We start from the raw sequence: 26,283 nt of genomic DNA on the forward strand, positions 1-26,283 counted from the left end.
TATTGGACTATAATAATAAACTAATAATTCATTGACCAACACCAAACCTTAGATGTCGCCGAAAAGAATTTCTTCCGTCAAATGGTCCCAAACGAGTCGAATGGCGTACGGCGTACCCGTCGTCGTGGACCTTTTGGGCGTTGATGGGCTGGTCGGCAAAGACGGGCAAAGCGATGAACGGACGGCCTCTTGTTTGCTATTGAGTCCACCGTGGGTGATGAGCAAACCGATTTTCGGATGGCCCAGTACTTTTGAGGCATCCACGGAAGCAACTTCCAGATAACCCTTGTTTGTAGTAGTTTACAAAACATCTAATTTTTTTTGTCTGAGATTGATTTGGAACAGTCTTCAAATGCAATACTAAATCCGACTAAATCTAATCACAAGTTTTTCGTTCAACTCCATAGTAACACCGGTTTCACAATAACCAATGATAGCGCTAGTTCTCTTTTTGACCGCTAGTTGCTAAGTCAAAACTGTTGGGAATTCCTGTACAAAATTATTTCAAACTTGGTTTTAAAAAAAAGTATTACACTTTACTTCAATATTACTACTGAAAAATGTTGGAATAAATCAAAGGAATCGATTCAAGTTAAAAAAAATGTTGAATTAATAATTAAATTGGGGTAAAACTACTTTAAATCAGGTGAAATGAGATCTGCGAACGCGCTTACTCGCTGCACGAATGCATAAAGGGGGATGCTGTTCGAGGGTAAGAATCAAAAAGCTATTAAATCGGCCTACATCAAAATGGAAGGACACACCTTGAACCCTGCCAAATGTGTTGCGTTCTTTTCATCTATTGTTGCTATTGGCTTTTTGATTGGTTTCATAGTTATGTTGGCTACACACCAACCTACCATAGCATGCCTTACCCGAAGTCCGTGCCCCACGAATACGGACGTTAACTTACCTGACATACAAGAAAATAATATTGTTATTGAAGAAGCAACAACTTATTCGAAAACAATTTCTGAAACCATTTCCCAATCGGAGTCTATAAACTCCCAACCCAATATCACGAGAACTATAATTCCCGTTGAACCCGAAGTCATCATTTCGCACAAAAGCACAATTGATGCATTGGGCATTGCAGCACTTTCGGTTTTATCAGTCTTGTTGATAATCGTTTTCATCTTTTGCTGTAAAGTGTGGCCAGACTGCTGCTATGGTGGTGAGATTTCTGCAATTTTGATATTTTTGATATTTTTGATCTTGATTTTGAACTTGATCTTGAATCCAAACTCAACTTGTTCTTAAAAAAAAGTATTACAAAATAATGTGTCTATAAGAAATTGGAGAAATGGAAGGAATGGAATTGAAAGGAATGGAACGGGACGGAAGGAGAAGGAGAAGGAGAAGGAGAAGGAGAAGGAGAAGGAGAAGGAGAAGGAGAAGGAGAAGGAGAAGGAGGAAAAGGCTCTACAACACGAGTCCCGAATTGCACAGGGAGCCGATCGACCAGGTGATTTGCTTATCCATTTTTTCGCCTTCGGCATTGCTCGGCTACCGGATCATTCAAATGGGCAGCAATAAATCAGTCGCTCACTTGGTCGAAGAATCTTTTCTAGCGCCACTTTGCGTCGCCATTTTGTACGCCCTGTACTTGATTGTAGCCCATTGGCGATTTCACTGGCCGAAAATGATCCGATTGCGTCAATGGTTTGGATACCCGATTAACGAGGAGGAAGAAGAAGAGGAGGACGTGGTCGATTGGTCCACGTATTTGCAACACGAATACGACCCCATTACTAAAATTCAATCCGAACAATTCTCATACAAAAGTATGGTGTAGTCTAACCGATATGATGATAACAATAAACCGAATAACATTCCATGTCAATATTAGTTTATAGTGTTTATTTTAAAATTAAGCTCGATATTTCTTCCTGCTCGAATGAAAAAGACTTTTGAATGGTTAAATATTATACCGTTTGATTATTTCTGTCACTGATGGTGATTTTCAATAGTACAGATAGGACAGCTCATGTTTGACGAATAATTTGACTAAACATTTGAACGAAACTCGCTGCCTGTCAAAGAGGATATACGTTCCATTGCATTCTGCATTTTGGGTTATTGACTAGGAACTCGATTGGTTTCGGTCACAATACACGGTTTTTAAAAACAGGAAAAAATAAATAATAATAATGATAGAGAAAATGACATTTAAGTGACTGTGACCAGAAATCGTTTGTGGTGATTAGTAAAAAAAAAGAAAAGGTGAGTGAGATTATTTCAAATAGGAACCGCCAGTGAGTGCACCATAAAAAGAAACGAGATTAATAATAGGGGTGAGATCGTGTGTGACATGATGACCAATAATTATGGAACTGTTAATACAATATAATAATAATATCAATCGTAGGATCCTGGGTGGGTTATGGGCATAAAACACACAAAAACAAACATTGAATTACATGGTTAAGAGGTGACTAGCAATTCTATTTTAAAAAAGGGACAATTAGGTGGGAGCTTAATAATTAAGGAAATCTGAAGTGTCGAACAATAATTTAACTCAACTATCAATCAGTGAACATATGAAGCAGGACCCGATCCATTTGTCTGCTGCTGGACTGGGCTAGGGGTTTTCGAACTGTGCCGATGGCCGTGCTGCTGCGACGAAGAGGACGGACTGCCACCGGATTCACTTTGGTGATCCATCGACGATCCTGTCGAAGGAGCTGCGGCGGCCGCCAGCATCACCTGTGAAACCCTTCCGCAGATTTTGTGGTGGATCTCCCAATGTTTGTGCTGACAAAACGTGGAGCAATAACGGGCCACGTTGCAGCCGCTGCAGGTCTCGTTGGCCCGTCTCCCGCAATTCCAGCACACTTCCTTATTGGCTGGCGATGATGTTGGATGATGGTGGTGACTTCCAGCGCCCATCATGGCGTGTTGGCCGAGTGCCGAAAGAGCTTCTTCCGCTCCCTGGCGACGCGCTTCCGCCGCCAATCGCTCGGCTCTGAGCCGCTCGGCCGACAGGGCCCTTTGCAGTTCGGCCATGGCCGCCCGTCTCACGTCGTGAACGGCCTCCTCCGCTTTGCGTTTGACTTGACTGACGCGATCCTCGGTGGCTTTGAGCGTTTGGGCGATCAACTCGCCGGCCTGGCGACGCAATTCCGACGCCTCGTACGTCACTTGCTGATGGTGGATGAGAGACGACGACGACGATGAAGAATCCCGGCGCTTTTGTTGCTGCACTTGTTTGTCGTTGCTGGCCCGTTGCTGGAGAATGCCCAGCGCCCGTCTCGTCTTTTCCACCATCGACAGGATACAATTTAGCATCTAAACACATCATTAAATTTACAATTAATTTACGATTTTGTGAAATAAGTAACGATGGATGAAAGACGGACCGTGTGAATGTTTGCCCATTCCTCGTCGCCTTGTTTCGGTTGAAATGACGTCATCAACGTCGATGGATAAGCAGAAAACGAAGAAGAGGATGAACTTTTGGTCGATGACATTTCCCGATCGTGTTGACGTTGCTGGCCGTTGGTGGCTGGATATTCTTGTTGTTGTTGTGGTTGGCTGTTGCCTTTGGGCGGAATGGGCCAAACGGGCGGATGAGTCGAATACAAGGCGACTCTTTTCCTCGTCTCTTCCACCGCGTCATCTCCTCCCGATCCTCCACCATTTTCCACCAAACTGCGTCATCATCAAATAAACAAGAAAAACGTCAATAATCGCGGACATCATTTTCCCTCCCATCTCTCTCCGGCTGAGTTGCACGCGGGATCACGAACTCGATCAAAATTGAACGATGCAATCCAAGCCAGTGATTGAGCACCACTCCCAATTCCGTTGCTCAATTATTCACATCGGGACACGGGACCAAGTCAACAAGAAGTCCACTCTTCATAAATGATGAGCCTTTTGGGCGTGCTGGATCGTTCGGTTACATCATCAACAATTCAAACAACAGGCGGGAGTCTTCATAATGCACGCTACATCAAGTGTGTCACCAACCTGGCCGAAGCCCGACGTTTCCTCGTATTATTGTTGTTGTTGTTGTGCGGTTGTTGCTGCAGTTGCGTGGCCTCCGCCATGATCAGCGATGCAGGAGCAGCCGTGCCACTTCCCCCAGAAGGAGGAGTCCTGGGGCTTCCTTCGGCTCCTACACCTGGTTGGAACACCTGCCAGACGCCGAGTTGGGGCTGGTGCTGCGACGAGGCTGAGGATTCGGTCGAATCTTGGAGCAGCTGACGGTCCAGCGACAGCAGGGCTTTCACATGCTCCTTGACGAAGTGTGTCGTCGTCTAGGCAACCGCGGGGATAATAAAAATAAAAATCAAATTACTTGAAATTGACATCTTCTTCTTCTTCATTCTTAATATTTAAAACGCGTAGTGTGTAGGCCTATTATACCTGTTGTTGTCCGGAACTGTGCTGGGCTAGCAGACGGACAGGATGAAGTCTGGCAGCCAATTCCCTGCGCAGCCAATTGAGATGTTTGTCCAGCAGAGGCAAGACGAGCGGCCGGAACGGCAGATGGACGAGCTGAGTCATCCGTTGTTGAAATTCCGTCGAATCGATGGCTCCAATCTACTCACGGCCACCCCAAAAAATAAAAGGGAGGAAATTCAGAATCAGAGAAGAACGAGGCGACTGCTGGATGCAACAGAAAGAGAAAAAAGCCCAGCCGGAAAAAGAAGAAAATAAAAACGGACGGCCTCTGCTGTGACGACGCCGTCCGTCGCCCCTAGAGAGAAAAAGTTGGTGGCGAAACAGATGTTGTTAGCACGTCACCGCTGCTGATCTCGCATCTCCTCCTCCTCAGACTGACTGACTGACTGGCCAACTCTTTTTCCTTTTCCCAGTCTGCACGCAGATAGACTTGTGGGAGGGGGAATTATATTGTAGCGTCGGCACAGACGGGGGTTATAATGGTCGTTGGCCTCTATGGGCGGCCCATAGAGAGAGAGGAAGGAGCCGGGATATATAGCCCCGAGGAATCAGGAGCCTATATAGATGACGACGAATGAAAAGGCAAGAAACGCGGACGGACGGGAATATAAGGAGCAGCAGTTGTGGCCGGATGAACGCAGCTGTTCTTCACTATATCCCACCCTCGGCTCACGATGCCGTACGTGTCAAAATCGGCGGTGTAGGCTCTTTTCCCCCACCCCAAATAACACGAAATTATCCCCCCAACCCCAACAGATGGAAAATGTTGATCAAAATAGGCGCTTTTATGTGAGGTCGTGCAACATTTGGTGATAAAATAAATTTAAAAAATGGACTGACCAGAAGATCGGTGATGATCTGAAGGGCCCTGTCGCAATGCTGCCGGGAAATGGAGCCGGACAATTTGATGGCGGCCACCAAAATTTGTTTCAAAGGGATCGTCGTCGCTTCCGCTTCCAGATTCTTGTCGGCTGACGTGTCCACATCCGAATCGGAAGCGGCTGAACTTCCGGCATGGACAGCAGCAACTTCTTCATCTTCTTCTTCTTCGGTTTTGGGCGTCACTGGATGTCTCTTCCGGCTGGGCGGAGTCGTTCCCGTAGTCGTCGTGCTGTGGGGGGAATATCTTCCCGACCGTTTCCTCCTGGTGGCCGAAGATTCTTCTTCTTCGCCGCCACTGATGCCGACAGATTCTTCTTCTTCCTGACACTCTGGTGATAAATTCTCATCCGGCATTCTCTTTTTCTTGATGGCGACCTGTCAGGATCAATTAGCAATTCAATCATTGATCCGTAATTCAAGTTTAAAATGGAATCGCAGAGACTCTTATATAAGTGCACAGTGGTGTAATAGTGGGGGCTGGCTACTAATAAGTTGCACTGTGGACTCTGCTGCGGTGTGTAAGTAACACATGTGCGATATGCCAGATACTACTCTCTTTTTCCTCTCAACGACAGGGCGGGATGGGTGGTGGCCCAGCTGTTGCGACCGAGCTGCGCCATTCATCCGCCACATGCGCTCAGCGCAAACACATGCTGACATCCCATATGGAGGAGGGGAACAAAAAACGGAGGCATATATATAAAACAGACGGACAGAAAAAAAGAAAAAAAGAATTTTCCACGTCTGTGTGTACACAGCAGACGAATAAAAATAATAAATCGAAATGGTTGGCATCGAGGCCGACCCGCATGATGTGACACCTCTGCTCCACATATCTGACAACCTTTTTATGGCATTGCTTCTCGATTGGGAGCAAATGAAATGGCGACTATTCTTTAAATATCATCGACTTACCTTTTGATGATGAATCAACAATCAACAACTTGAGAAATTATCCAAATAAACACACGGAGAAATGAGCTGTGTGTGTCTCTTTCTGACGAGCGTCTTTCCCCAGCAACTGGACGGACGGATGGTCGTAGAGGAACTGCTGGGCTTGGCACCAAATAAGCCCAGCTATAACACACATCTCCTCCACTTTTTAAAAGGAAAGAATTGTGCGGGAGCTGCGCGCGCACCCGCCACCGAAAAATTTGGCGATTTTGGCAAAATGACATTTCTGCTAATGTCTTTGATTTAAAGGCGACCATCATTATTTTTTACGATACATCAACAAAAATAAAAAAAGGAGGATCTGCAAAGGTTTTTGTGTTACATGGGCTCAGTATCAGCCGGCACCAGAAGGTGCCACAGGATCAAAAATAAAAAGAGCGGCCGGAATGGTTTTCACAGCTCAGAGTCTCCCGGCCAGAGAAACAAGATGGAAAGCTATAAGTAATAATAATAATAATAATACGTTGGCCTCTACGTATGGCGGACGTATTTATTTTCTTTTCCAATATTTTTCGAAAAGTTGCCCTGATGAGGGGGAAAAGAAGACGGACAACATATCATCGCCACACAATAAGAGTTGGTGATGACGGACCATTTTTAAAAAAATTCGAAATTTCTGATCGACATCATTTTTGGCGGAAATGTACCGACCCCAGCACCGCCTATAGCGGTGGGACCGAGTTTCTAAATTGGTTTGTTTTCCTTCTATTTCTTTTGTGTGTAGTTTGTCGTTTCTCTTTGGTTTGGTGGGTCGACGACGGCTGTCGGTGTCTTGTCAACGGGACGGACGGACGCCAGGTGGACCAACTGTCGTCGCCATCGTCGCTGCCATGTCACACACGGACAGAAACTCTAAAACTGTTGAGCTCGGGCGTCCGTCAAGGTGTTTGCGTCGCAACTACTACCACCCGCCCGCCCGTCGTGTGTGTGAACTGATATCATTACGCGAAGCTGAAAAATCCGCACAGCTGCGCCTCCTCTTCATTCCATCCGATCCGAGGCTTAACGCCAATGGAATAGACGCCGGACGGACGATAATAACCTCCTCCTCATCTGCTGATGTAGAGAAAACACAATCGAATCTTCTTGTTGAAACGGCCAGCAGCAGCAGCGCAACTTTGTCTCTGGTGCGGTTGTGAAACGAGGCAATCGTTCAGCACATCCGAATCCCATCCATCAAAATCGCTCCGCCCCATTCAGATGAAGGACTAGGAGCGTGAGACAACAAACAGCAGCACGTGAACGCCGACTGTGTGCATCTTCTTCTTCTTCCTGCGGCTGCTGCTCGACTCGATTCACTTTCTCACGGAAAAACGACGACGAAAGGGGTCCAGTCCCATATCACATGGTGCGATGACGCCGGGACAAGACAGCCCCCTTCGTGATATCACAAAAGTAGTCCCGTTCGAGTTTTGCGCGAGGAAAAAATAAGAAAAAGGGGAGAAGGAAATCCTAATGTGGGACAATCCACACGTGTCATATCACATCAGCGGCGGTGGCAACTTGTGTCGTTGTTGTTGTTGCCATCGATCGACAACAACTCATCATCTGAAAAACGAAACGAACATCCCTCACGACGACAGACACCGTTTGAGCGGAAAGATAAAAATAAAAAAAGGAAGAAGAAATGATTGCCGACAGACATCCAGATTCACATGGGGAGTTTTAGTATGGGGTGGGTGGGTGGGGATGTAAACGTAATATCATTGGATCATTCCAGTTTGTTTCCTTTCACAGAGATATTCTTTTTTCCCGGCCAGTCGGGACTGTTTGGGTGTTCTGCCGGACTCTTGAGGCACCGAGAAGAAGATGAAATAGTGAGAACGGAGGATTCATAACCTGGGAAAAGCAGAGAGAGAGAGACGGGACTTATCCCATACAAGAGTTACTACTACAACCTATACATATCCGCACTGTGCAGCTCTACAACAGGCATCGCGGCCACACGTATAGGGAGGACAGGGGGGGGGGGATAATAGAATATCTACACCGTCGGCAGATGCCTCCGTTCTCAGCCGAATCGCACCTGGATCGCCCGCGTTCCGTTCCTTTCCCGCACCGCCAACTGCACAGCTTATTATTATTAGAGATACTAGTACTACGACATGATGCGATAGGTACGTTTAATGGCGCAACGCACTACAGCAGGGACGCGACGACGACTATTTCGGGTTGAACTGGGCGACGAGAAATCAAATGATAAATCGACTAGAAATAAGAAGAAGAAGGATCCATCATAGCCAGCCGAGATATTTCACTAGTGCCCAGCCCAGTCGTGGACTCTGAGAGTCGTGTCAATCACAGACGAGGGCAATTCACCCAGGGGAAAAAACGTCTGAGAGATTTGAACGTGATAAAAGAAAACAACAACAAGAAAGAAGAAGGTGACGGCCGAGTGCTGCAGACAGTTCAACAGTGGTGGTGAACGCTTTTCACAGTAGTAAGGAAGGGCTCACGCAGGCAGGCAGTCAGCACATCTGGTCGTGACAGAAAGACTACTCGAAAACGTCTGCACAGCCCAGCCCTCCTTCATACACAAACAGCAGCAGCAGAGCTCTAAAGCACAGCAGAGCAGAGACTGCCCAGCAGCAAATCTCCTTTCCAGTCGCTGCTGCTGCTGCTCCTTCAACGCAGTCTGGAGCCATCACGAATCACGTTTTTTCTTTCTTCTCTCTCGATCCTTTCAACTTGGCCTTTCCCTTCTTCTTTATTATTTATTTCATTTTATCCAGAGCTCGGCAGCAGCAGCGGCTTATATTCGCGCTCGTCTTTTTTCATTATCAACACGCCATCACCAAACACCGACCGTGTAACTAGTGTCGTTGACACCCGACCGCCCAGCCGCTCAACAACACTCACGACTCTCAATCTCCCCCCGCGTGAACCCGAAATATTAAAAAATAAAATAAAACTTTCCCCTTTTTTTCTTAGCTAAACGCACAAACAAAATAGGGAAATCGGGACTCACCTTCATTCGAACGATCGGATGACTCGGTAAAAACATTCAAGAGTCGATTTTTTGGCGGTCCGTTCACCAGCGAATGCCGACACAAACTGGCGCAAAAAAATTGGGACTCAAATGGACCGAAAAAGGCGCAGTATACACGACAGATGTTCATATGGAATCCCCCCCAACCCAACACTCGAATCCCATTGTAATATAGGGGTTTAGCGGAGCAAACACAAACTGGAAAGTGGTTTCATGGCCACCTGCCTCCTTCTCTCTAGTCACCCCCCTTATCGTGATGGCCCCTCTTGATCGTCGCTCGAATCTATTCAATCGTTTCACAATTGTATCACAAGCGACAAGCGCGCGCGTGCACACGTAGCAGTACAAATGGGTCAGATGCTTCAGCAGCTAGTTCCTCCTAGCTGTTCCAGGTGTTTCCCATTTTCTTTTCTTCCTATCCCAGTTGTGTGTGCTGCATGGCGTTTTTATCAATAACCAAGTGCCATCTGCTCTCCTTCCCCCCCCTCACCCGTTTTTTGACAGCTGATATTGTCATTTGTGCTCTTTCTAATTCCAATTTTTTTGATTTGTTCCATCTTGTCGTCATTCCAATTTCCGTTTTTTCCTTCGGTTGTTACGCGACGACGTCGTCTGGTCCTTTTCTCAAGAGAATGACGACACCTGCCATCGCCATTTTCTCTCTTGGCCAACAAGAAGAGAAAAATAAAAGTACCGAGCCCCCCCCAAAAGCAGATGCGCTTTTTCCTATTACTTATTTCCTCGGCTGGCGCGCCCTTCTTATTACCTGCGAATGATGTAGTCGCTCACTCTGTGTATTTATACAGAGACATGCTGATGCGTGTGAATGAATGCAACGGGCGCCCAGCACTGCTGAGAACCTTCTTCTTCTCCTGACTATTTCTTCTTCTTCTCCCGGGATGATCCGTCATCGACGCGTCTCCCACACACTGCAGGCGAGGGCCATTGTGCATGTCCCTCCCCCCATCGACTCGTGAGAATTCGACAAACGTTTCACGCCACGATCTGTTACCAAGGCGACCACCCACACACACGCATTCGGAACAAGAAAGGCCCTTTTTTTCGTCAAATGGGAGCAATTTTTATTATTCGATTTTCATAGAAAACATCACGATTCACGTTAACTTGCTTCGTTCAGAATGAATCAGACTCGTTCTGGACAATTTCTTTGATGCGGTTCAGCAAATCTTGTTTGACGTCGCTAGGAATCGTGGCTGCATGAAACCAAACAAGGCCAAAATCAACAACAACTAGTCCACGTCAAAAGATAATTGGTAGGTGAGGACTTACCCCGTGCGTGTGGCGTCACCTGTTTGATAATCTCGTCCACGCTGATGTTGTCCAGACCTTGTTCCTGGACGACTTTGCGGCATTCCAGCTTCAGAGCATCTCGCCAACCCGATTTGATCAACTGCTCACGCAGCACGGCTCTTAATCTGTCAATATTCAAATGAATAGAATTACAATAAACTGTCATTGGGTACATAATGTTTACAAGACACTTTGCCATTTTGGGTGTAAACATCTAAGCAAAAGTAACAGGCAATTTGGTTAAAGGTGGACTCAACTATAACCAAGCTTTTTCATCTACAAGTTTAATGGCATGTATAGGCTTATTTCTCAAAGTGAGATGTCACTGCGGAATAATGTAATCTTTTCAATCCACCAGCATCGTATTACTGTAGAAATGGTTGAGAACATTTAAAAGTAAACAACCAAAGGGATAATGTCAAATGTCACATAAACAATCCTTAATTTGATTTTAGATTGACTAAGCAATTAAGTAAGCATCATACCTTTCTTTGTCTCCTTTTTCCACCAATCTTTGGTTGATGATGGCGTACTCTCTGTCGCTAAAATAAATCCAAAAATATTGTAATTGATTTCATTTTTTTTACAGCTTTAGAAAGCAATGTATAAATGTAAAAACTTACTCATTAGACATTTTAAAACGTTAAAAGCATGAGCTTAGTGAAGAGCGAAACGTCACACAGAACGAGATTTCTTTTCTTGAATTTCAATGCACGTCGTCTGCTAATGGTGTTGGCAACATTGTCGGTCAATATGAATTTTGAAAATAATTTACTTCAGAGTTTAAATTAGGCCTTATAAATTAGGAAAATGATGATTTAAAGGTATTATAATGTAATTTTCTTAATTTATTTGCGCAGAACTCCAATAATGCCCGAAGTGTCACATAAGAAAGTTATTGTTTATTGTTGACGGCATCGCTGTCAACGAGACAATAGCAGTAGACGTCAAATTGTTGTTTACGTCAAACAACATTTAAGTTAGCATTTCCCGAGATCATGTTGTGATTTTAAGTATCCGTTTAAAAACACGCCAAAATGTGGATTATTTTGAGCGCCGTTTTCGTGCAAATAGTCTTTCTTCTTTCAGTGTTTGATATTCATTTTCATTCACCGATAGTAAAGGGAATGACTCCGTATGCTAACCCTATCCCGGCACCGGCCAAAAGATTGGTACTTTTCTCAGCTGATGGATTAAGATTCGACACATTTCTCAGTTACGGCAACGATCGAGAACCAAATGCGAAATTTCTCAGGTTTGATTTTGTATTCAAGAGGGGAAATCCTCAAAATTTAATATGTTGATAATATTTCACTACAGATCAATAGCGAGCAGTAGAGGAAAATGGGGATTGTCCAACACTAGAGTGCCAACTGAATCCCGTCCTGGACATGTAGCCATGATCGCTGGATTGTATGAAGATCCTTCTGCCGTTTTCAGAGTAAATTATTAGAAAACTTAAACTTAAAATAAATTTGGGAAATCCGAATAAAAATGTGATTATTTTCAGGGCTGGAAAGAGAACCCAGTTGAATTTGACTCTGTTTTCAATCAAAGCAGTTACACATTTGGCTGGGGTAGCCCAGATATTCTTTCCATGTTTTCAAAAGGTTTGTAATTTACAGAATTTTCTTAGTTTTTAATCAGGAAATATTAAAAAATATCAATTTCTACAGGAACAAAGGGTAATGTTATGTCATATACTTATTCGTCAGAGAGTGAACAATTTACTGGGCATGACGCCTACAAACTAGACGAATGGGTATTTGAACATTTTGAGCGATTCATTAAAATGGCTCCTCATAACGCCACACTTTCGAGCATGTTGCAAGAGCGAAAGTTGATATTTTTCATCCACCTTCTGGGATTGGACACCAACGGCCATACGAACAAACCCCACTCTACGTAATTCCAGCTTCTTTCATTTCATAAGTTTGTATTTTAATTTGCAATTTGTTTAGATTTTATACCGATAATCTTCGGTACGTGGACCAAGGGATTGCCAAAATTGAAGGGTTAATCAACGAATATTTCAAAGACAATCAAACTGCCTTTATTTTTACTGCCGATCACGGAATGACCGATTGGGGTACGTTTTCAACTTATAAATCTAAATAAATAAAACTTGACTGATACAAATTTCTAATCATAGGATCTCATGGAGCGGGTCATCCGTCCGAAACACAAACCCCGGTAGTGGCATGGGGCGCTGGAATCAATACGAAAAACATTGATGCCATACACTGGGAGAATAACAGAAACGACATGGAACAAGCTGATGTTGCACCTTTGATGGCTGCATTACTGGGAATCAATTTTCCAGTCAATTCTGTGGTAAAAAATGGAAATCATTGTCATTTTCATAAACTAATAACTAACTAATACTTGTTTATCTTATTAGGGAAAACTACCTTTAGCTTATCTGGCCGACGAAATGCTTTGGAAGTCACACTGTGCCTTAGCCAATGTCCAACAACTGAGCCGATCTTTTCAAGCTCTTTCTCAACGTCAGCAAGACCGGAGTCTTTCGTTGCGGTTCCGGCCTTTCTGGCCGCTGGAATCCAACCAAGTGAGCGCCCATAATCTTCAACAGATTGAAGCGTCAATCCGCTCTGGTTACTACAATGAATCGGTAGGCCTACTAAAGTTTTATAAAATGTGATTCATCTTTTTGACAATTTTTATTTCAATAGATCCAGCAAAGTCTCAATTTAATGGACCTTTGCCTTCAAGGCATGGATTATTTTTATCGCTACGACGAGTTTCAACTGAAAATGTTTATCACGTTGGCTTACATCGGATGGGCTGGCATCCTCGCCGTGTTTATTATTCAAGAACGACTAGTCACGACATCTAAAAAGAAAACTGGTCATCAGTTCCGGCTAATTGATCAAATCGTTTTCGGATTATCTGTGGTCATCTTCATCGTTCTAACGGGTACATAATAATTATAAATTCCATTTTGTTGGGATGTCATGCCAATCTTTGATTCTTTTAAATTGACAGTGGAGGGAGTCCCGTTTCTCTATTACGCCTATCACTTACTGCCTTTGATGTTGTGGTGGTATTGCTTACGGCAGTCGAAACAGATGCTCCGCCAAACTATCCGTCTAATCCGCATCCGCCATTTTGTATGGACCACCTTCATTCTCGGTGGACTTGAATTCATTGTGGCCGGGTTCTTTTACCGGTGGTTTCTCTCTGTCGGACTGGTTTTCATGTCACTTTGGCCGCACTGGGACCAACACTCATCCAGCCGATGGCGACACCACGAAACGTTCAAGAGTTTATGGATGTTCACTTTCCTCATTTTGGCCATGTTTCCCGTCTTTCCTCCTGTTGGAAAACATTCCGTCCCAATCCTCGTGTAAGTTTGTTACGTAGGTTAAAATGGCCTTTTGTATACTCACTTGACTGATTTGGAATTGAATTGATCAGAGATATCGGAGGAATGATTTTGACGGTCATGGCCTTCTGGAGTTCATTGGTCATGCACCACGACCGTGATCGAACGGTTCTAGTTTGCTACACGATTGCCATTCCAATCACACTCTACGTCCGCCACAGTGTCAGCGATAGTCTGGTCCAAGGGCAAGGACTCCCAGTACTGGAACAAGCCCTTTCTTGGATTCTTCTCTGTAACACATTTAAATGCAATTTATTCCTAAATTAATCTCTAATCATTTGAAAACTTATTGCAGGTTTGCCATTGACATTACCTCTGATTGGTCCGTCTTTAGTTTGGCCTCGTTTGATTGGCATCGTCATCACGTTGACACCGTCCTTTCTGCTCTTGTCATTGTCTTACGAGGGAATCTTTTTCGCCGTTCTAGTCGTGGCGTTGGCCATTTGGATCAGATTGGAGGCCGCCATTCCGGCCACGGATTCCTTTTGGACTCAACTTCGGCGCTCGTATTTTTTCCTCTTTCTCACGTTTCTCTCCTTCTTTGGACTGGGCAATTTGGCCAGTCTCAACAGTTTCGATCCTAGCAGCGTCCGCTGTTTCGTCACGACCTTCTCACCCTTCACCATGGCCGGCCTTCTCCTGTGGAAGATTACCGTGCCGTTCATTGCCGTCTCGTCGGCCCTTTGGGCAATTACAGTCCAGCACCAACTGTCGATGAAGAATGTTTACCTGATGATTCTGTTGCTATCGGCAGCCATGGCCGTCCAGTTCTTCCACTGGGTGACCTCGCGCGGCAGTTGGCTAGACATTGGCACCTCCCTGTCTCACTACGTTATCGTTCAATTCACCGTTGTCTTTGTGATGCTCCTCCGTTCCGTCGTCCAGTTCCTGACACACGGCCCCATCTATTTCCACGCCACACGACCCACCGCCAGTAAATACGACAAAGACTGAGCTGCCGACGACGACGAGAAGAATGGCATCCACCAAAATCCAGTGGAAATTCTAGTTCATTTACTCCTCCTCCTTTTGAAATAATTCGCGCACACACAACAACAATAAAATGGGAAAAATGTTTCGGCCGTCTAATGAGTTGAAACTGGCCAATCCCCATGCCGCAGTTCATTCACCTGCTGCTGTTTCTTTTCTTTTGATTTCCCTTTCTATTTTTTTCCTTGTGGGGTTTCCTCTTTTGTGCGCTATACGTGGGCAGCAGCGGCCGCGCACAGGTATTTTACCTGTCCCCTTTAGGGAGAGATCAGGTGGAGGACACAGTCTTCTCATGTAAAAATATACACGTGGATACAGGGCCGCCGAGAGAACCGCGCGATTGGTCAGTCCAAAGGCGCTACATTTTCCTTTTGTTGCAGATTATGCCACTGTGTTATCTTTAACCAACTCCTTTCTCTCTCGTGAATTATTCAGCAGAACCGGGGGGTTGGCTTCTTTTATTATTTTAGCTTGGAGGAACGCATAAAACCTTGGGATTATTAGATTTGAACACGGCAGAGTTCAAACTCGCCAACTCTTTTGGCCGTTGTCTTTCGTGTTCCTCTGCTGTTTTAAAAATGACCTTGGCATTCATGATATGTTGACTTTGCCATTTGAGGGCATTTCGGGGGGGAGAAGAAAGAACCATCAAATAATAATTGACCATCAAGCTATAAGAACGTCTGAGTTTATAAACACGTCTTAAGCGTGACTGGACGTTTCTCAATACGTTTTGTACACTTGTCACCAGTCATTTTAATATTACAGTCACGTCTTTTAACCCCACCCTGTTTTGGCTCTTAATCAGACGAAATATTCTGGGTAGCGCATTAAGGTTAATTAATATTTATTCTGGGAAAAATTGATAAATGTTGGAAACAACAGATTTCGAAAAAATAAAAAATAAATTTACTCTTGTCCAGTTCACCCCCAGTGAAGGTCCAGGCATTCTGGGAAAAGAGTCCATCCAACTATACCAACCCCTCTTCTCTTCTTCGTCACTCGAGGGTGAATTCTCATTTAAGTTTTTCTTCTTTAGCGCGCGCCTCTTCTTCTTTCTTCCTTTTTATTGTGTCCAAAATGCCAAGCAGAGCCACTCGATCGGGTTCGGCAACTATCAAGAAATGACAGCAAACAAACTCGGTTTCCCATCCGAAACCAATAGATTCAGATGGTCTTTTAGCTGATATTCTACTTGCATTGGTAGTCCCCCCCTCTTGAACAGGATATTCAATTTTGAATAGTTTCAAGTTACAAAGTTCAAATGACAAGAATAACAAAAAAAGAAAATGACAGTGAACGATAACAATCAAAAGACTAGCCCCCCCCCAAAAAAGAACAGTCTGATCAAGGTTGCCGTAACCAGTTTTTCCATTTCCGGAAGAAGAGTAAAAAAAGAGCGCGCGCGGGCTTTTCCCCGTTCCAAAAACTTGGTTGAAATTTAATCGTTTTCCTTTTTTCTGGTTCAATACTTTTATTTTTTCCAGGCCCATCAAAAAAAGAACCAGATGGGAATTGATGCGTTATTCAAGACGATGGAAAGAATTTTTTTATCTTGTCTAGTCTACGTGAAATCGACACCGGTGGGTTACGTCTACTCTATCCCTTGTTCGAGTCCCGTTTGTTTTCATTTCCCGCCCAGTCAGTCTCAGTCACCTGTTTTTGCCGCGAAAATAGTCGGAAACAGCTGATCGACTAGTAGCTCCCCACGTGAGTCTTTTGTGGCTCGACTCCGCCCATATCTCGAGTTGGACCAATCAGAGTCCTCCTTTCCCGCTGGATCCTAGGTGGAGCCGCTGACAATTTTTCAAATGGAGAGGGCGCTCGCTCTCGATCTTGACCATGAAAGAGATTCTTCTTCCCAGTTTCACTGTACTTCCTCGACGACACGGATTCTGTTTTCTCACTTGCTTCATCTACCACCTACTCGATATTTTAGTTTTATTATTTCAGTGATTTTTGTCTTTTTATACGCTTTTCCATACACAAACTGGATTTGAACTCATTCAACCATCACAGGTATTATTGGTGTCTTCCTCTTTCCCAAAAATATTTCTTGTTCCCAATCCTTATGTCTCCCCAAACTGATTTGCTCGAAAAAGTCCATCAAAAAGATTTGCAGAATTGATTATAAATCTCCAAATGAAGTCTAAACCACTCTTGAGAGAGAGAGACAAAATTGCTTTCACTGATGAAAAAAGATTTGGCGCGCGTTTCTCTTTTTTATCATCGACTTAACTTAGAATTCGGGTGTGTACAGTGTGTGTGTGTGTCGAGGGTGGAAAAAACCGGGCGCCCGGAGGGTGGAATCTAACGCAGCTAGAGAGAGAGATATCCTAGATGCACCTTTTGTTCATTTTTCCCTCCATTCTCCCCTTCTCTGTGTGTCCCCCCTGTTAGCCTAGCAGCACCCCCTCAAAGCCTCTGTGAAACTCACTCAATATCAAAACGTTTGAATGCATTTTCATCGGTGGTACTATTATTATATACGTATGTGCTATCATTCAATATAGAGCTGCTGCAGTTGTTGTCCAACCCCATGTCGATTTGATATCGAAGGGTGGGGGGGGGGGGACCACTGGCGTCCAATGAATAGGCTCAGCCGGCTCGAAACAGATTGCGTTTTCAGACTGCTGGGGCAGATGATGATTATGTTGATGACATTCCTGCAGTTCGCTCTTCTTTCCATCTTCTTTTACACTGAGATTTATTATTTCGATGTGAATCCCCTCTGGGTTATTGCAATGCTGGTCGAGACGCGGTCCATTCCGCGTGAATCAACAATTTCTGCACTCACATTTTTCTGGTCAATGCCGCTCACTTCTTATTGTGATTTATACGTTAGGAAAAAAAAGTCCCAACAAACATGTTGTTGTTTAACTTTACAGTTCATTTATTGGCGAATCTTTTGCGTCCGGCTTCTTTCTACTCCGACAGGCCATTCTCTTTCTTTTCTAAAAATTGTGAAATTGTAGTCATACACCGATGGTTGTCCTTTTTATCATCATCATTTATCATGTTTGATAAATGCTCTGAAGAAGAAGAAGATAAAGCTATTGAAATTGTCAAAAAGTTGCGGATGGCAGCACCGGATGCGCCCCCGCTGGATATTTGGAAAAAAGTAGAGACGGACCACCGACTGGCGGCGCTGCGCCCCAGTTCCCATTTTTTCCCTGCCCCTCTTTACTTGTCAATTCCCCGCGCCCACTGCGAACGGGCACTCGTATCCACCAACGCCGACCCGTTCACACCAAAAGGTAACACTCGTATCCAACTCGTTTTATTCACCCACGTTCATCGCAATGGACATTTGATTGCACCAATCGAAAGTTGACATGCTGAGCTCCACGACCGTGTAAAAATTTCATCAATCGGCCTATTCGTTTTAATTTCGGACGGATTTGAAAACCCACCATTAAGTGCGACCTGTTGGTCCCCGCGCGCGTTTTTTCCCATTGTCCCATATTGGGCGCCAAGTGGGCCCCGCCACCGCTGCTCTTATCCCCCACGATGAATATGTCAAATCTTTGACGCCTTAGTTTCCCAACTTGATGGCTTCACATTTTTAAGTGATTGATACCAATGTGTGCCATTTTCATTCCTCTATCGAAAACTGTAAGTTTATTCCAATTCCACCATTACTTGTTTCCATTTCACGGGGTTTTACTCGTTGGCCTCTAAATCCCCCAGCCTTGGACGTGGCCATGGCCTCTTCTCGTGTCAGAAGCCGGTGGCGTTTCACTTTTTGTTTCATGTTAATAAGAAAGCGAATTCGCTTTCGTTGAACTTGCTCCCACTTTCGCAATCGTTTTTTCTTTCTTGGAGAGATTCATCATCTCACTACATTTGTTGCAGGTTTCACCAGAGGTGTAGAAAGAACTGACTGCCCTCAACTTATCTCACTCTGTCTGAATTTACTGGAAAATGTCCAGGAGAGGGTATGATTTCTTTTACTTTCGATTTATTGCAATTATTTATATTCCATCATTTCCTTGCAGATGCAGAGTGACTAACAAGAGGGAATCGCTGCCAGGACAGAAACTACTTCCTGTCATCCTTAACCGCAAGCGAAAATCTGAAACTCATGTGCAGGTAAATAACTAGTTCACTGATAGTGTGGTGTCTTTGATTACTCAGCTAATTTTTCTTGATGTAGGATTACGAGAATGATGTGAGGGACATGAGGGCAAGGCAGCCGTACCATCAGCAACAGGTAGCTTCACTTTCATTCTGAATTTTATCGAATGTCCTCAGCATCTTTGTTTCTTGCAGGCTTGGGAGGAGAATGTAGGATGGGAGACATCAAGTCAGTCATCATCTGTCAGCAATTCTACTTCAGAGTACGTATTTGTTTCATTAATGTAACAAGAATAGATTTTAATATTTTGATTTCACAGCTTCCGCCGACTGGCTGTCTCGTCGCAAATTTTAACATCGCGACTCAGCCCTTTCCCCAAGTTCAACTGGGCAGATCCGGATGAGGTTTGGAATTCTTTGTGTCGTAAGGATCGCCTTTACAAGCGGAATCACGACTACATCCTTGCTCATCCATCTCTGCAACCAAGAATGCGGGCCATCCTCCTCGACTGGCTTGTTGAGGTATGTTCCATTTCTACTTCAATTTTGCTTTGAATGGCGACTAATAATTTTGATTTCAAGGTGTGTGAAGTGTACCGGTTGCATCGTGAGACCTACCATCTGGCGCTGGACTTTGTCGACCGTTACTTGGCCACCCAGACCGACATACCCAAACAGCAACTTCAGTTGATTGGTACGTTTTTGATATTTAATTGATGTTAAACAGATCGTAATGATTACACTTGGATTTCTAGGTATCGCCGCTTTGTTTATCGCTGCCAAGATCGAAGAGATTTATCCTCCCAAGTTGAACGAGTTTGCCTACGTCACTGACGGTGCCTGTAGCGAGGCCGAGATCATGATGAAGGAGCTTGTTATCATGAAGAGCTTAAATTGGGAACTGTCGCCCGCCACTGCCAACTGTTGGCTGGGAATTTACATGCAATTGGCCAACGCACTTGGTGACAAGGAAGAATTGGAATCCAAGGAGAATAGCGGCAGCAAGATGGAGACTAAACAGTTTTCCAGTCACACCTTTGTTCAAGCTGCCCGTCTGCTCGACCTTTCCACAATGGATATTCTCAGTCTTCGCTATACGTACAGCGCCATCGCCGCAGCCGCCGTCTACCACATCGTGGGCGAGCGGGTGGCGCTTCAATGCTCTGGGTATTCTTGGGAGGAAATTTCATCGTGCATTTATTGGATGGCACCATTTGCACTGACCTTGCGCGAAGCCGGACCTGTGGAAATTAAGACCTTTTCACAGATTCCCATCGAGGACACGCATAACATACAGACGCACAACATCGACCTCAGCATACTGGTATTTTATTTGAATTTCTTTTAAAATTTTAAGGTTCACTATTAATTAATTGTTTGCACCTTAAGGAAGCTGCTCAAAGCCGGTTAACAGAGTCTGCCGCGTCGCCACCCAGTCCAGCGCTGGGCCCTCTGGGTATGCTGACGCCTCCGCAAAGCAAAAACAAGGGCCGGACGAGCGCTCCCCTTTCACCCGTCAATAATAACACCACTGCCAATGCCGTAGTACTGACACCTTCCACTCTGAACTCTGAAAGCCCTCGTTGTTCGACCATAACATCCGAGTGGAATGACGATGCTCAGTCAGCCATTTCGTATTCGTAAAACAAAATTTCCTTTCTTCTTCGTTTTAAATTCGATCATCATTTCAAACGGCGTCATTTTGCGCGCGTTATCGTTCGTTGTTCGACACAGGACATGGCTACAAACGTTCTTTTCAATTCTTCTTTTTTGTTGTTGGAAGCTGGACGACCGCAATAAGAGTGCCATTCCTCCCCTCCCTTTTCCTTGTTTTACAAAAGAGTTTGAAGAATTTCCATGTCACCGGTAATTATTTGACAGGATCAATGGTTCCACAAGCTTTTTGATAATCTTTTTTTGTTCAGGGAAAGGCATTATTTTTACAAAAAACAATTCATCTTTTCTTAATGAAAACCTGATTTGAGGATTTTACTTAATTTCTTTCATTTTTGGTTCATCAGAGAATTAACGAAGCTCGCATGATAGTCTAGTCCTTTCAGTTGCAATAATGCCTTGGGTTAGGTGGGGTTGAAGCCATTCTCAACTTCATAACGCCGTACAGTTCACATCTCAAGGACGTCCTTTGCATTTGATTTCTTTTTATGAGCCGTTTCATTTTTAATTCATTTTTCTCTTTTTTTAACGGTTTCGTTTTAAAACAACTGCCTGAGCCTATCGTCTGAAAGCGCAGTGTATTTTATGCGACTGACGCCATTGCTATTGAACTTCCAACAGCCTCAATGTCGTATAATAATTGTCTGTGGTAAGTGTTAAGTGTTTGCCGACGACCAATTCACCCCTGTATTTGCCCATGCCGTGCCTCATACCTGTATTCGTATTGATTCGCCAAATTCAACGAAAATGTGCACAGACATCGAACGTGTCAGTAAAAGACTTGAACAGAAGAAAGTTGAAAAGTTTGCGGACTTGGATTGACATCTAGACATTCATTCCTTCTTCGTTTTTGTGTGTTTCTCTCTTCAATTCTTGAATTCAGCATATTTTACCTGCCATTTTTGTACATTTTCATCATCCATTTCTTATCCATTTCTTTTTCCATTTTTCTGGATTTTCCCATTATGATTTTGTCATGCCATCACATCAGTCTCTTGATTCCCTTTTTGTCTCCCTGAGGTTAATAAATAAACTATATTTCAATTATACCAGTACTTTTAAACACTGCATGGATGATGTGCTACACGTCTCTGTGTCTGTTGGCTGACCTTCAAGGATTTTGGCATCCGGTGAGATAACACTTTCATCTGTCTGCATTGCGTCATGAGTGATGCAGCAATTTCTTGGACCCTTTGGACTAGGGAATTCATTCTCCAGGTAATCTGTTTCACATCCGTTTTACCTTGATTATTTAACGAAATTAGTGTCTCAAATTGTATTTTCTTAAATCAACAACGCTTATAATTTAACAGCTCACAATAAATTATTTTAAAAATAGGTTAAACCAACAACTGATGCAGCCACTCATCGATGGATTGGTAGTGCTTTGCCATCCACAGGACATTGGCTTCGGTGATTCCGTTAAGGTAAGAGATTAAATCCTCTTCTCCATTTTCGCTTTGGAAAGATTCCAACTGCATCATTTGAAAATCAATCGTTATCGCCTAAAAAACTGATAATGATTGACATTTGTTGACGTATACCTTTTCCAAATCGGATAAATTATTGAAAGATGAAGTGACACCCTCCAATGCAGAGTCAGGTCTTCCGTTATATCTGCGTATAGAATATAGATTCCCACTTTTAAACGAAAATCCTTTTAAAAAAATTGCATTTTAAACGAACCTTTGTTTTAGCGCACCCCAATGAGATTTTAGAAAGTTAAAGGCGAGATCTCTGCCCACCAAGGACTCGGATGCGATGCTCTTTATGACACCGTGGAAGTAAATATTTTCCTCATTCGAAGAGGACAGCGTCCAGTCCAACATTCTAATTGCAAACAGATTAGCTAATAATTTAAATTCATTCGATAGCTATCGCCGATATTACGTTGAAAGTAGAGAAGTGTTGGTTGTGCAAGCCATTCCGTTCAACAAATCGCTCTTTTCTGTTTGAATGTTGGACTCTTGAAATTTGGTCCAAGCGAATTGCCATTCAGTCCAGTTCAAATGACGTACTGCCGTGCAAGTGATTACCCTTTTCAAATCGGCCGGGACTATCACTTCCGGGTCGTTTGGTCGTGCCATCCACTCCCGATAAACGACCAACGCCATTTCGACGCAATCTTTTTGATCCCAACGACAAGCCCATTTAGTCGCTTCCGAAAGAAGTCGCAGAGTCGTTAAATCGTCGCCGTCAGTCTGGCCAATAACTGTCAATTGTTCGTACAAAGGTGCAAGAATTCCGACGATGAATTGCTGTAAATAACAAGTCAGATTACGATTGCATTTTCAAAGTAATAAAGTTTCATCACCTTGAAAGCTTCGTAGGTCGACGGCATGCGAGTCAACATGGCGTCGATGTATTGGAAGACGTCGAAAGCCGATCTCCACGGCAAATATTCCGTTTCCTTTCTCAAATAATTGGCCAAGTTTAGTGCCGTTCGGTACGGCAAGAGGTCAGCTCTTGCTAAATGAAACGCATCGTCGATCAGTTCAGCCCGGCTGATGGTGGGGATTTGTTTTGGGTCGTGAAGTAATTGAGCCCAGATTAAGTTCCAGTTGCGCTCGTCGTAATTCACTCGGTAAAATCCTTGCACCAATTTAAAAAATAAGACACGGGTAAACATTTTATCTATAGCAGATAGGGCGATTGTAAAATAATACCTGAACGATTCACATTGGAGATAAGCCACTGGTCGGCATCAACATTTAAATCCGTCATGTTCTCAGCGCGGCTCGACGGTGGCAACCACCTCAGTTTTGTTTCTTTCGATAATGGCGTAATAAAAGTGAGAGGAATTACCCAAAGGTCGTTCTCGTCCTGGGAGAAATTTTTGCCTGGGTAAACCAGAAAACGTGACTGCGATGCAGTGGCCGTTCGAGCCGAATAATTGCGGGCGATTGTCACGACTGGATATCCCACGTTATGCGTCCACGTTTGCATAATGAACTTGATATCGTAGGGGAGTTTCACTTTGTTGATGGCCGCCTGCCGAGTAAACGCTGCCCATAAATCGTCCTGGACGGCGTTCCCGTATTCTCTAAAAATGCCCAGGAACCCGCGATAATAACGGAATTGAAAACAGTAAACCAATTAAGGTATATTACAGCTTTTTTAGATAACGCGTTAGTCCTTGTTTGAAAGTCTTGTGACCGAGAAACTCGTTCAACATCCGTAAAATGGATGCGCCTTTCTTGTACGAAATTGCATCGAAAACCGAAATGATTTCCTCTGGTTGGTTGACTTGCTGAGAAATGGGATGAGAAGTTAGGGACGCGTCGTCTTGCATCACTTTTTGCATCTCATTAAGGACGAATGTTTCTTCCATTTTGTACTCGGGAAAGACCTACGTTTTTAATCATCAGATGATTATGACTTTATAAGATAAAAGTAACCTGTGCGTACCTGATCGACTGCGACGTAAGATAGAAAAGTTGCCAGCCCTTCGTTTAACCACAATTCTGCCCACCTGTAAATTAGGAAACAAATGCGAGTTAGTATTATTTGAGCAGTTAAGTCGATGTTGGTAAAAGTCCACACCAGTCCAAGGTGACCAAGTTGCCGAACCATTGATGCGCCGTTTCGTGAGCCATCGCCAAAGTGTTGAATTCTACTTTATCCGATGACGTGATTCCGTTTTCATAGGTTAGGAATTGCTCTCCGAAAATCATGAGGCCCCAGTTTTCCATGGCTGTTTCGATATTCGGGACAGCGATCAAATCCTGCTTGGGCAGCGGGAAATCCAGCGCCAAATAGCTTTGATAGAAATCCAGCATTTTTCTAGCCACTTTTAAAAAGTACCTTTTTTAAAGAAGAAGAATTGATTATTCACGAATGGATGTTGTAATTGAATTCAAGTACCTTGTCTGATTGAGAAGTGACGGGCGAGCCCAAAGTCTCAATTTGACATTACCGTCCGACAAACTGAGCCAAGACGGACCGTCTAAAATGGCAATCGAGACCAAATAGGTCGACATGGAAAAGGATCGATGGAAAAAATCCCATTCGTATCCAGGTTTCTCCTCCCTGTCAATAATGATTTCAGCCTTTTGTTTGATTAGAAAGTGACAATTGACTTACACAGGTGACGATTTGTAGAGAGGCATGTTACTGACAGAAATCATATTGGCGGGTCTGCCGACGATAATGGTGAAATCAGCTTTCATATTCGGCTCGTCAAAACACGGAAACACTTTCCGAGCATCGACAGGTTCCATTTGAGTCAACGCCATCACGCTAATGATCAAAATCAATAAATATTGCGATACACGTCAAATATCTAAAATCGAATATACCTTGGCTGGCCAGCTTCCGTGTACTTTAAGCGGTAAAACCCTCGAGATTTTTCCTGACTGTTGAGTTGACTGATGAAATTCATGGCAATCACGTAATTGGCTCCTTTAATCAGGGTCTTGCGTCTCAAGTGGAGGATCACGAACTGGTTGTCAACATCTTGCGTGATGTTTTCAACGGAGAAACGCTCTCTCGATGCACGATCGTACACTTTGATGGATTCCAAGTTGACGCGGACATCATCAGCGTTCAAAACGATCTGCCGAGTACTTTTAGTGCAGCGGACGTCGATTTGAACGAAACCGTCAATGATGGCGTTTTCGCTCTCGTCGAGGACGTGTGGCAGCAACCGGAGCGTGTAGTGACGAGGTATGAGATTTCGTGACAATCTCATCCCTCCACCCTGAAGTGTATTATTGGCAGTGACAGTTATCAGCACCGTTGACAAAATCACAAGCACACGACACCACTGAGGCTGCATCTTTACTTTACTGCGAAGAAAATGTCAAGCCGACTGGTTGGTGCTTGTCTAGCGACTGCGAGTTTTTATAGCAGAAAGAGGCGACGCATAAGGAAACTTGTGTAGCGACCGACCCGATATATAGGTGATGGTGTACACGAATCAATAGAGAATTTAATGAAATTTTAAAAGGCGGAGCCATGGTGGTGAATCATACAGCTGTATAAAGACGTAGACCAGCAGTAAGTCGTATTGGGAATGTGTCACAGCGCGGGCCGGCAGGTGCACATCAAAGACCACTTGTTATTTTGTCACGCGTCCGATATGCACCGTGTCCTCACCAAGTGTCTTATTTACACCAATCGACAGAATGATGGACGATTCCAGGAAGAAGAAAAGGATGAAACAACTTTTGCAATAAACCAACAATAAGGTCAACGGTATAATGTTGGATTCACTGTTGTTGTTGTGGTATTGGCGGTGGATTGTTCCGGTTGAATAATATGATGGCGGAGTAAGGCCCCCATTCCGTGTTGCTTCAAAAAGTGTTACAGCGCGTTGCTCTCGAAACCTTAATAATTTTTCACGATGATCAATCAGTCAACTTTGTTGACGTGCTTACACAATCGTGTCGGTTAACACCAACCGTTTCGGCGCATTATTTTCCATTTATTTCGGTATATTTTTGAACTCAATTTCTCGATATAGTTAGAAAATACGACGGCAAGATCCTTTGTTTTTTTATCGTTTCTAACCCCCACAGTCGATTTATTGTCATTCCCTGGAATGACGTAAGGTCGATGCAGGTAGAAACAGAAAAGTTTGGTGATCATT

At 44.0% G+C, this 26,283-nt stretch overlaps 5 protein-coding genes across 8 annotated transcripts; 2 read left to right on the forward strand and 3 right to left on the reverse strand.

The window, feature by feature from the left end:
- Positions 1–1,839: 1,839 nt before the first annotated feature.
- LOC124315886 (protein CBFA2T1-like) lies at positions 1,840–10,186 on the reverse strand. Of its 2 annotated transcripts, none has more exons than XM_046781608.1 (6): positions 9,215–10,186; positions 5,251–5,667; positions 4,372–4,548; positions 3,973–4,262; positions 3,360–3,651; positions 1,840–3,288 (listed from the first exon to the last, which is right to left on the reverse strand). In XM_046781608.1, the coding sequence occupies exons 1-6, from the start codon at positions 9,248–9,250 to the stop codon at positions 2,530–2,532; spliced, it is 1,971 nt and encodes a 656-aa protein (XP_046637564.1). In that variant the 5' UTR covers positions 9,251–10,186; the 3' UTR covers positions 1,840–2,529. The 2 variants fall into 2 exon arrangements, with proteins under 2 accessions (XP_046637564.1, XP_046637565.1); XM_046781609.1 differs by lacking the exon at positions 9,215–10,186 and adding an exon at positions 6,208–8,004.
- Positions 10,187–10,291: 105 nt separating this feature from the next.
- LOC124315957 (transcription and mRNA export factor ENY2-like) lies at positions 10,292–11,280 on the reverse strand. The gene is made up of 4 exons (XM_046781710.1): positions 11,170–11,280; positions 11,032–11,088; positions 10,526–10,671; positions 10,292–10,449 (listed from the first exon to the last, which is right to left on the reverse strand). Exons 1-4 carry the CDS (start codon positions 11,178–11,180, stop codon positions 10,370–10,372), a joined length of 294 nt encoding a protein of 97 aa, XP_046637666.1. The 5' UTR covers positions 11,181–11,280; the 3' UTR covers positions 10,292–10,369.
- Positions 11,281–11,478: 198 nt separating this feature from the next.
- LOC124315880 (GPI ethanolamine phosphate transferase 1-like) lies at positions 11,479–16,943 on the forward strand. Its single transcript, XM_046781601.1, has 11 exons — positions 11,479–11,801; positions 11,867–11,987; positions 12,057–12,156; positions 12,223–12,451; positions 12,508–12,635; positions 12,699–12,880; positions 12,948–13,178; positions 13,240–13,483; positions 13,553–13,913; positions 13,985–14,184; positions 14,248–16,943. Exons 1-11 carry the CDS (start codon positions 11,584–11,586, stop codon positions 14,904–14,906), a joined length of 2,673 nt encoding a protein of 890 aa, XP_046637557.1. The 5' UTR covers positions 11,479–11,583; the 3' UTR covers positions 14,907–16,943.
- LOC124315909 (G1/S-specific cyclin-E1-like) lies at positions 16,809–21,740 on the forward strand. 3 transcript variants are annotated; one of them, XM_046781651.1, is made up of 9 exons: positions 16,809–16,961; positions 18,798–18,880; positions 18,941–19,034; positions 19,099–19,155; positions 19,215–19,282; positions 19,340–19,541; positions 19,602–19,713; positions 19,775–20,343; positions 20,409–21,740. In XM_046781651.1, the coding sequence occupies exons 2-9, from the start codon at positions 18,867–18,869 to the stop codon at positions 20,661–20,663; spliced, it is 1,371 nt and encodes a 456-aa protein (XP_046637607.1). In that variant the 5' UTR covers positions 16,809–16,961; positions 18,798–18,866; the 3' UTR covers positions 20,664–21,740. The 3 variants fall into 3 exon arrangements, with proteins under 3 accessions (XP_046637607.1, XP_046637608.1, XP_046637609.1); XM_046781652.1 differs by lacking the exon at positions 16,809–16,961 and adding an exon at positions 18,108–18,199; XM_046781653.1 differs by lacking the exon at positions 16,809–16,961 and adding an exon at positions 18,240–18,557.
- On the reverse strand, positions 21,631–26,144 carry LOC124315879 (aminopeptidase N-like). Its single transcript, XM_046781600.1, has 12 exons — positions 24,992–26,144; positions 24,777–24,932; positions 24,558–24,722; positions 24,237–24,497; positions 24,102–24,165; positions 23,804–24,042; positions 23,360–23,736; positions 23,008–23,285; positions 22,584–22,951; positions 22,380–22,523; positions 22,238–22,310; positions 21,631–22,168 (listed from the first exon to the last, which is right to left on the reverse strand). Exons 1-12 carry the CDS (start codon positions 25,468–25,470, stop codon positions 22,034–22,036), a joined length of 2,739 nt encoding a protein of 912 aa, XP_046637556.1. The 5' UTR covers positions 25,471–26,144; the 3' UTR covers positions 21,631–22,033.
- Positions 26,145–26,283: the final 139 nt, after the last annotated feature.

The sequence above is a fragment of the Daphnia pulicaria genome, chromosome 11, assembly GCF_021234035.1.
Source record: "Daphnia pulicaria isolate SC F1-1A chromosome 11, SC_F0-13Bv2, whole genome shotgun sequence".
Classification (NCBI taxonomy): domain Eukaryota; kingdom Metazoa; phylum Arthropoda; class Branchiopoda; order Diplostraca; family Daphniidae; genus Daphnia; species Daphnia pulicaria.